This window comes from Anarrhichthys ocellatus, unplaced genomic scaffold (genome assembly GCF_004355925.1).
Source record: "Anarrhichthys ocellatus isolate YVR2014 unplaced genomic scaffold, GSC_Weel_1.0 scaffold5, whole genome shotgun sequence".
NCBI lineage: Eukaryota > Metazoa > Chordata > Actinopteri > Perciformes > Anarhichadidae > Anarrhichthys > Anarrhichthys ocellatus.
In genome coordinates, this window is record NW_022280035.1 from 12683362 (window position 1) to 12693761 (window position 10400).

The 10400-nt window shown below is 44.4% G+C and overlaps 1 protein-coding gene across 3 annotated transcripts in view; it reads left to right on the plus strand.

Annotated features, from left to right (window-relative positions):
- LOC116382231 (arginine-glutamic acid dipeptide repeats protein-like) overlaps positions 1 to 10400 on the plus strand; it is a 26107-nt gene that overhangs the window by 710 nt on the left and 14997 nt on the right. For 2 of the 3 annotated variants that reach the window (XM_031845110.1, XM_031845109.1), the window contains exons 2-3: positions 559 to 657; positions 9120 to 9200. In XM_031845110.1, coding sequence (XP_031700970.1) covers positions 559 to 657; positions 9120 to 9200 — 180 coding nt within the window. Of the gene's footprint in view, positions 1 to 558; positions 658 to 8206; positions 8390 to 9119; positions 9201 to 10400 lie in introns of those variants that run through there. The other variant, XM_031845111.1, reaches the window with a different exon arrangement.

The window sequence follows — 10400 nt, forward strand, 5'->3', positions numbered from 1 at the left end:
CCCCCCCCCCCCCCCCCCCCCCCCGCGGTGAACCCACCCTCAGAGGTTTACAATACATTAGGCGTAATGAGAGATTTGTCTGTCACATTGACAATGAATACCGAGGAATCAAGCACAAGAAGGAGATTACAATCATCATAAACAGGGAATTTATATTCCGACTCTATAAACTGGAAAATTAACATAGCGGGCAGGTCGTTGTCTCTCGACCTTCCTCTCTATTTGCAATTCCAATGAGTAATGCTTGTTTATTCTCAGAGGAAGAGCTCCAGCGCTGCCTGTTTCACCCAATCGAATGCGACACAGGGCTTAAAGCTGCACGGCGATTGCCTTTGTCGCCGTTTTGTTTATGTCCAGACGGGCTCTCGGTTTCTTTGCACAGAATTTCCTCTGATGCTCTAAAATATCTAGTACAAGGTGCAGCCACTCTTCCATGTAAAAATCTGTTTTTGAAATACAAATCCGCTCAAAATGTCCCTCTTGTGGCACCTTAGTAAATGATTTAATTACTGTATGTGTGTGAATTATGAGCTGACATGTTGTTGTGATGGTCCTCAGCTTCACGAGAGCAGCTACGATGCAGGGAAAGCTCTCCAGCGTCTGGTGAAGAAGCCCGTTCCCAAACTGATAGAGAAGTGCTGGTCTGAGGATGAAGTGGTAAGCGCACTGTGCTTCTCATTTTGGAACTGCAATAACAAAGACATCCTGCTTGGAAAATGATTATTTCAAAGATACAAGGCGCCGCACACAACAGCTAGGGTTTCAGTTATTTCAGGGTATTGTATAGTTGATAGCAGTGTTTCTTGTGTGGGTACCTGCTGTCGGTCAGAGCTTGCTTTGTGTCTTTAGAGGGAGCTGTTGAGAGAGAGTTAAAACGGGGCTCACAAGGCATCAGTAAAAAAAACACTCGTCAGTTTCCAGCCCCTCCGAGGGCCAAGAGCAGCTGCATCCTGTTTATCACCCGCAGAATAAACCCTGAGTGTGGAAGTCTGCAAAGGGAAAAAGATTGAGGGCTGGTAATGTTAGCCGCCATTTGAATTTAGATGTGGATTTTCACCACAGCTGTTGAATGGCTAGAATCAGAAAATGGCAGCCCTTCTCCCTGATCAAACGGCACGACATGAACAGGTAGGAAGGAGGAATAACACCGTGTCAAAACAACCGAGAGCTGCGGCTTTTGCCTCGATGCTTTATGACACACTGCGCTACATGTTTGTGCACACACACACACACTCCCTTTTAAAGATAATACAACCGACTGATCTGACTGAAGATCTTAGGAAAACACAAGGCTCCACCACTAAAAGTCTTCTGTTAGTTTTTCCTCCTCTGTGAATCTTCCTTTTATTTTCCCCACTTTGATATTGTTTGGTAATGCTGAAGCTCGGCAGTGTTTTGCTGAGCTTTGAATCAGCCTCTCCCATCCACTGGAAGTGAATGGGTGTATTTGTCTGGTAATTGAACATGATGGGCACATTTGAATAAAGCCAGAGCTCACGGCAAGACCGCCGCGAATCACAACGAATTAAGTCAGCCGTCCTTTTGGGGACTAGTTGTGAGTTCGCCTTCATTTATGTTCGCTTGCTGGCGCCAAGTTCAACTGCTGTGTGAAGACGATCAGAGCGAGACCAGGGGTGTTGATGGGAGGTCTAACACACACACACCACTTGTCAAAGAAGCACAGTCGGGGCTCAACAGTAGGAGCTGTAACTCTATTCAGACAGTTAAGCAATTGCTTCAGAAATTCACTTCTGGCTCTTTTTAATGAGAGAAAAATGTTGCTTTACAGAGTTATTCATCTGTAATGATTTACTATCGATGTGTGGAAAAATCTAATACACATCAATCTAAATGACTTTAAACCTAGTTTAGCATTTCTGTGATAGAATTTCTTGTCAATTATCGGCCAACAAACGGTGTACACTGTCGATATGCTGGCCTGGTGGATTCATTGGTGTTGCCTGTTTACCACAACATAGCAAATGTATACAAATGACATGTCTCGTGTCGGCGGGTGGAGGCGGTCAGCAGGCCGTTAGTGCTCCACCTGCCCCACAGCCCGGAGAAGCAGCAGCTTGACTCTGGCCGGCCAAGGACACATCTCTCCCAGTGATCGCCAGTTGTGCCTTTTCAACGCCGCAGCCTTGAGGGACAGGTGTAAATGTAGCTCCAACCTTGACACATTCACAGAAACCAGCCCCGCTGCTCTTCACTTATTCATCACCCCCTTCCCCTTCTGCCTCGTCCCTCTCATCCCCTCCAGGACGAGCTTCATTATCCTTTCCTGCTCCTTTTTCACCCCACCCCTGCATTCCTTTGGAGATGTGAATAAAAGTGACAGCGGCGGAGCTGAAATGACAGAATCAGCCTGTCTGCAGGGTCACTTGTCACCCCCCCCCCCCCCCCCCCCCCCCTTTGACTTCTCTCGCCCCGCTCCACCTCTCTTCTTCTTCTCTCCGTTTGCAGCTGCTGCCATGAAGCACATAATCCCGAGCCTCGTTGCAGCTCCCTAACTATAGGAAAATATTTATAATTTGCCCCCACACACCTCCCTCAGAGACATAAGACCACCGCCATGGTCATTTGTAAGACGTTTCACGACTGTGATGGAGGAAGTGACGACGCAGAGTAGTGTTTGTTTCAATTTGATTGTCTTCTCGCCGGCTCAGAAAAGACTTTTCCTTCAGTGAGATGCGTTACAGTCGACCCCTTCTTACTGTGAGACTTTAAGAAATGGAAAAACCATCCCCTTGCTGTAAGCACCACTCAACCTGTTTTGTGCATCAGTAAAGTGATAACTATAGATTATATATAGATTATATATAGATTAGCAAAGGAAAATCTCAAATGATTTAAATATAAAACGAGCACCATTTCAGCAGAAAACTTTCCCGTGGTGTCTCACCTACTTGCAGCTGCTGAGGGTAGAGCAGTGGTTGATTTAATCACAGAGAAAAGGGGAATGTAATCTGTTATTGAGGGCAGACAGTCAGACGTGGAATAGTCTCTCTGTTGTTTCTGCAGTCTGAGATGTGTAATCACATCACACCACTTCTTTAAGTGTGTTTTACCAGAAGCAAGCTCGGTGCTTACTGCCCACTCTCTTCCCGTCCTTTTGTGCGATTTCCTCAGCGGCAAAAATAAACTCTTTGAAAACGGGAACAAAAAGCACTTGAAGTGAAAAGCAGACAGTTTGTTTCTGTTTGTTGCCGTTCAATGTTTCTCCGCTGATGCTTTATTATAGCAATACTGTTACAACTCTGAGACGTTCTCCTGTCTACATAAGCACTTGTTGAACAGCATGAAAGCACAATTAGCTGACAGGATATGATCATCAATTTATTAGATAATTAAAATGAATCCTCTTAGAGATTATAAATGAACAGTTTTAGGGGACTCCTGTGCCACTGCGGACACTCTGGTACATGGTTTATGTTAAATGCTTGCACATGTTTCACGTTATTAATAAAGTTGCGGATCAAAGATTGTAGAATCCTTAAAGTGGCGGATCAAGTTTTTGGGATTATTTATCAGTTGAACAGACCGCAATGAAAAACCAAAAACTACACGGTAAACAGGCATCGCTATTGTTACGTATTGTCTACCTTTTATGTTTTATGAAAAATCCATTCTTTTTAATTCATTCTATAATTGTAAAATGTGTTATATTTAGTGCTGGGCAACGATTCAAATTTTTAATCGCGATTAATCGCATGGATTTTTTTGCGATTAATCGCATTGTTATGGCAAAGTTCAATAATGAATTCAAAAGTAGTGTATTGCGCACTTTTATTTTAAAAGTACTGCTATATGAACAAAAGGTCAATAACATTTGGTTTGTAAAGACTTTAAACAAATCGGGTTCTTTTTAACAGCAGTATTGTCTTTACACAGCAGCAGTTCTATCTCTTCACTATCTGTGCTCAGTGTGTGACTGTATGTGAAACGTTCCACTGCTGTGCAACAGGAATAAAATGTTTCAGCACGTTTCAGCAAAAATGTCTGTCTTCATGACAGTCAGAGCATGTGAATGCAGCTCTACTGTTCATCAATATAATGCTGTAGCTCAGAGGTGATGATGGTGACCCAGCGATCAAAGAATAAAGACTTTACCCACAATTTAGGTGTATTTTCCCTTTAACTCACGATATTTTAGTAGTTTTATACTTAATGTGAATAAAAGTAATGTTCATCTTATTCTGAAATATCTTATTCTGAAGACCGGATCTTCGTCTGAAGAAACCGGATGTTGTCTCACATTAATCTTTCCGCTAACTTTCTTAGCTCATTCTTGAGGCTCATACATGCTGTCATTGTTGCGATCCTAAAGGTGCGTTCACACCAGACGCGAATACTAATCAATACTAATCTGCTGCAGTTTGTATCCACTTCTCTGTGGCTTTTGTTAGCTTGTCTTGCTTTTGTTTATCTAACTATACTTCTCCCACACGCTGCATCAGACTTCCTCCACTGCGGCCAGCGAGCAACGGACTTTCAAAATAAAATAAAAATTAAAAAATGCGTTAACGCCAACAAAATAATTGTCGGCGTTAATTAATTAATTAAGGCGTTAACGCGAAATTAACGCGTTAATTTGCCCAGCACTAGTTATATTATACACAGGGATGTCATTTTAACCCTAACTCATCCACCTGAGTTTCCACGACCCAGATTCTTTATTGTAAGTTTTGACAGGAATAAAAAAAATGGAAATTATATAATGTATATACTTATACAACAACTACATTACATCTTTTATCTCACGCAAATATTCAACCTTAAATTCTCACCTAGCCTTAGGTGCATTGGTTCTGTCTGTTGTCCCACCTTCAGCGATCTTAAGCTATAATTTTCCTAAATCTCAACAGTATCAGATACATAGGTTTTATTGGATAAGTTATTTATTTAAATACTCTGTCATCTGTACCTTCCCTACCCGCAGATGGGGTGAAGGTCATCAAAGCAAACTCGATATCATGAAATTGTCTCCTCATGAAGCTGCATTCATCCCCGATTGTAAATAAGTGGTGCTAATAATGCATCGGCCAACAGGAGGTGCCATACAAACAAGGTAAAGCAGCAGCAGTCTCGCTGTGCGTCGCCATGTCAGAGACAGGGCGGTCGATCTATGGCGGCCGATCTATTCCTCAGCCAGCTGCGCTGTGCCGTGGCTCATCTCCGGCTGTATCTTCAGCTGATGGATGAGTGGAGCAGGCCGCAGACAGCACAGAGGTGGGAGGGAGGGAGGAGGGCGAGGCAGAGAGTAGCGGCCCCCCAGTGGTCGGACAAAAGCCTACGGGCCTAAGACACACTGCTCAACCAAAACCACCGCGGGCAGATGAAACACGACATGTCGCCTCGCATCCCCCGCTGCAGGCTGCAGATTATATTAAAGTTAGATGAGCAGCTTTACTCCAGCTGTTCTCGTCCGCAGCGGTAGAGATTTAGTGTCAACAGTTTGTTCTTAAGGTGCAGCACCAGCAATGCTTTTTAGAGTTGTTTCGTAACTAAATAGCAGGATGGGTGTGTGCTGGAATTTCCTGTCACCTTTTGTGTCGGTGCAAGCGCAAAGCAGCAGAGGACGTTACTCTGCCTGCTGAAAGTTGGCAGAAGATCTTTGTGTTTTTATATATATGGTGAATGCAAAGTATTGTCTTGTTGATTTCTTATCAAAGTGCATATATCTCCTTTGATGTCTGCATACATTTTTCTCAACATAGATGTTTGTCTTTATGTGTAATGTCAGTGCAAAGAGGACGTGGGTAGTCTAGTGTCTGCCGCTGTGGTCTCCCCCTCTCTTCTTCTAGCATGTTGTGATTTCCTCTCTGCACCCCGTGGCCAATCTTATTACTAACTGATATTTCAGAGCAGACAGCAGTGTGTGTGAGGGTGTGTTTTTTTTTTTCCCTTTTGGTTTTTCGGCTCGCCGGCCGATTGTCCTCGGCCCTCCGGGTTTATACACGGCAGGCTCTGAAAGGTCATCTTTTAACAACAAGTCAAGTATAATGACTCCATATTGAGTGGAAGTGGCTTTGTTTGCTGTTGGACAGTCTTGCGTCAGTGTTGTCGTGGAATGACATTTAGCAGGAATTATGTCCCGTGTGTGTGTGCACCTGCGCCACCCGTTGGTCATCGCGATACCATCTTTGTGCATATGTCTGCATTATCTCAACCGGTTTTACAACTCCCTACAATCGACTCTCAAGCAGGAAGTGCGCACACACAACAATGGCCCATTGAATCCTTTTTTCCTTCTTCTTCTCCTCCTCCTCCTCCCTTTTATATGTCTCCTCTCCGGCCTCACAATAGCGCACTGTTAGTCTCCTAAAGGAAACTCAGGGCGGGTGAAAAGCGCCAGCTCTCTGGAACACACTCGGAGAGAGAAGCCTGTTGTCTCTGCACAGCGGATGGCCATTTAGTAGCGCTTCCACCCAGCCCCCTCCCTTCTCTTCCTCTCCCTCTCTCTCTCTCGCACTCTCAGCCCCTCCTCCACCGCTGTGTTGCCTAGCAACGGAGGGCTGGAGCAATCGGAGCAGGGGCAGAGCGATTCAGGGAGCAGATTGGCGGATGATTTATTAGCCGGGCTGGAGAGCAGTGAGCCCAGGCAGCTGAAATGGAGCCTTAAACTGGAGCCGATGTGCAGAGAGGGGAGGAGGGAACCAGCGAGAGAAAGAAAACGGAAGGGAGGAGGGAGAGGGGGGGGAGCATGCACACGGCTCCTCTGTGGAGACGGGCGGACGGACAGACATAGTACAGTTGGGGAACATAATTAAGGTGACATAATTAGGACAGACACACAGGCTGCATGGGCAGGTCTAGTTATTGAGCAGGGCTGCCGTCGCTGCGAGGAAGTAAATCTCAATCTAAACCGCACTCTGTTCAGTCAGCAGAATGCCCCTCTGTGTGAAAGAAATCAAAGGCCTCCCTCTTCTGAGAATACTTACTCACCTTTCCTGCTGATGCTGAGACGCAGCACTTTAACCTCACGGCTGCTAAAGACACATTGTTGAAATGTGTCGTACTCGGGACTAACTGCTTCAGGATGATTCAAATATTGTTGCATCCTCCTTGAACTCTTGCACACAAACAAAGCTAATATTTCAAGTAAATATTGACCTAGTTTTGTCATCGCCCCCCGTGATGTTGATCCTTTCTGCCGTGGCGTTCTCACTGGTCAGTGTGGCTCTGTGGAAGTTTGACTGACAGTCCAGACGGTAATCTGCTCTGGACCCCTCCAGTGGTTGGAGGATGTTGGGGTTGGGGGGGGGGGTAGAGCTCGTGTTGGAGACGGCTCCATCTACTGGCTAATCAACCGCTACACCTTCGGTCTGATTAATGCAAATGAACTGCTGTCTCATGTCACTGATGAGGCTGTCAGCTCCGTCACATCTAGCTTGTGGTCGGGCCACGTTGGACTATTTAGTCTGGTTTAACTCAGACTTACACTTTTACATTGTGTCCCTCACAATTACACCGTTCGACCCTAAAGCTCGAGACTATTGAGTTTGTTTGCGTAATGGAGATAATGGTCATTCCTTCCTGTTGTTGAGATAAGTCTGTCTTTCTCGCCTGTAATGTCCCCCTCCATAACAACAGCAGTGTTTTGCTTCTGTAAATTTGCCGTTTGTTCCCCACCAAAACTCTCAGCGTGTAAACAATCTCTGGTTACATAACGTGCATGCCATGGAAAATTAACTCCCAACCCTGGGGAGAGAGACTCCATGTCTAGTTTTACCTCTCGCTTGTCTCCTTCCACCATGTCCGAGAACGTTGTCCACACAAATCCTCTCAGCCTGCCTCCCCTCTCAGGCTGGCTGCTAGTAGAGTTTGTGCCTCTGAGTGCGTGTGCGTGCTCGTGCTCATGCTCGTGAGCTCTGAATACATTTAAAGGACTGCTGTAGTTTCTGTTTGTAATGAATCAGGCAGATTTGGTGTAGTTTTACTCACAGTGTCCTAGCTTTGTCCATGTGTGGAGGTAGAGGCACGAGCCTCGCCTGTGCAGTGTTAGAGGATCCAGAAGGAGCTGAAATGTGCGCCGTCGTGTCCGACCCTCACATGAAGCTCAGGACTCCACTCCGGGTTTTCCAGCCTGCTGCGAACCAGAGGCTCTCTTGCAGAAAGATCACATGTAAAGCCTTCCCCTTTGTAGTGGAAGAGCAGAGAGTGACAAGCTATTTCTTGCTTGTAAAAGAAAAGGAGGAGAAAAAAAAGGGGCAATGTACCGTTGGAGACATTGTGGATTTTCCCCTTAATTTGTCCTTCTTACCTGTGGACGTGGAGATTCGCGCCGTGCTCCCGGAGGACTTTTCCCCGCTTTTCGCTGGAGTTACTTGGTGGAAACGGTTGGCTGAGATCACTGAGGAGCGGGGCTCGCCTCTGGAACAAGAAAGTAAATCTGCTGGTTGTCTGCTTCGCTGGTTATGAATGTTTTCAGCCTCCGCTCTTTTCATGGCTCGCGGTCGGTGGCTCTTAAAGGAGAGGAAATGCAACTAGGTTGGTCAGCTTTTGTCGTATTTTATCTGTTTCTGCTGTTGTTTTTGTGCTCATTGACGCGAGGTGGTGTGATCACATTGAGTTTTCACGTCAGATTGAATCCGGTGTTATGAAGTAGCAATTTCTGTCATCATGCCGTTCATCTCCATTCACTCACGCGAGGCTATATTTGTTGGTTTTAAATTGTGTCATGTTTTCTATGCTGTTAAAAAATAGAAATCTAACCACCATGCACAGTGAGGCATTTTCCTGCTTTACAACTCGCAAGTTTAGGCTTTGACTTTAAACTTTTCACTATTCACTCACAAAACATTCAACATGGACACTGTCAACCGTGCTCTCACATTAGATCAGATGTTTTTTTGACTGTATTTTCTCTCCACTTACTTGTCATTTCCTCTCATGTTTTGCTCTGACATGGCTTGAGTTTAAATGGCGACAGAGATTTCTAGACACACATCAAACCTCCCTGACCACAGACTAACAGAATGAAAGCAATGCTTTCCTTTGTCGTGGGGTGAGCGTGTAACTTTATGCGGTTACAGTTGAGCTGACTTCACAGATACTAACTGGCCTCTTTTTCTCTCTCTCTCTCTCTCTCTTTCCTCCTCTGTGAAAAATTGCAGAAGCGCTTCATTAAAGGGTTGAGACAGTTCGGCAAAAACTTCTTCAGGATCCGAAAAGAGCTGCTGCCCAACAAAGAAACGGTAAGACGAGTTAAAGCTCTCTGTGCTGTTGAACTTTTCTCTGTGTGTGTGTGTGTGTGTGTGTGTGTGTGTGTGTGTGTTATTTGTTTAACAGCATTGAAACATCTCAGATGAGCTGCGTGTGGTTTGCTCGTAACTAATGGAAAACAGGAGCAGTGAAACATTGTTGGTGTGATATTTTGAGCGTGGCTGGTTTTTAACCAGAGCTCTGATTGATAAGAAGTAAGTGCTGCCTGCCAACAACTGTGCTGCAGTATTGTCAGATCTCCCTTCAGGCTGTCTGGAAAAATAAAATGGAATACATCTTGCTATACCTGAGAAAAGAAAAGGCTAAATGTACTTTACAGACTTCACCACTGAAACCTTACAAGTGACACACATTAATTAGCGCCCTGTGTTAGTGAGTAAGTAGTAAACAAGTTGTGAAGATGTGACGTGAGCCACTGTGTTTATAGCACGTCTCTGGCCTGCTTTAGCTCATGTTTGTGCTAAAGTGTTATAGCAGCACTCGATTTTTTTATTTTTTACATTTTATTTTTTTACATTTTCTCCAACTTTTAGTTGACTCTAAAGTGCAGCATAATGGCTTCCTCGAGGATTAAACAGCAGGTTACGGTGGGAGCTTTTTAAGTGTACAACCAACAGGAAATCTCTGTTAGGAAACCATTTTAGTTTGTGGCTCAAAGTGGCAAATTTGGGGACACATGCCTTTCTCTTGTAGGCCCAATCAATTATTCTTTTATCATAAAAAATAAAGATATATTCACATACATAAATCCAGATGTAAAATCTGCTTTTTCGTATGTTTCTTTCTCAGCTGATCATAGCTAAAAATGCAGGTTCCTTTGTTTGCTGACATCACTGGTGTCAACAAACCTTCAACAGTAACAATATTAATAAGTTGCTGTCATTGTAATTTACCTGGTATTATGTTCCAAATGTATTCTTTTCTGTTTGCATTTGAAGCACAGATTATTGTGCCTTAACTATTGTCAGGATTCAATTATAAAGTGTGTTGTCGCATTATGCTTCTTCTTTCTTGGTGGTTTTAAGATAACTGACCAAATACCTTTGATTAAAGGAGTCAAAGTGATTTAATGTGCCGTGCTTTGAGGAACTGGTGTAATTGTGTTTATGTACACGGGACTTTCCCGTGTGTGTGTGTGTGTGTGTGTGTGTGTGTGTGTGTGTGTGTGTGTG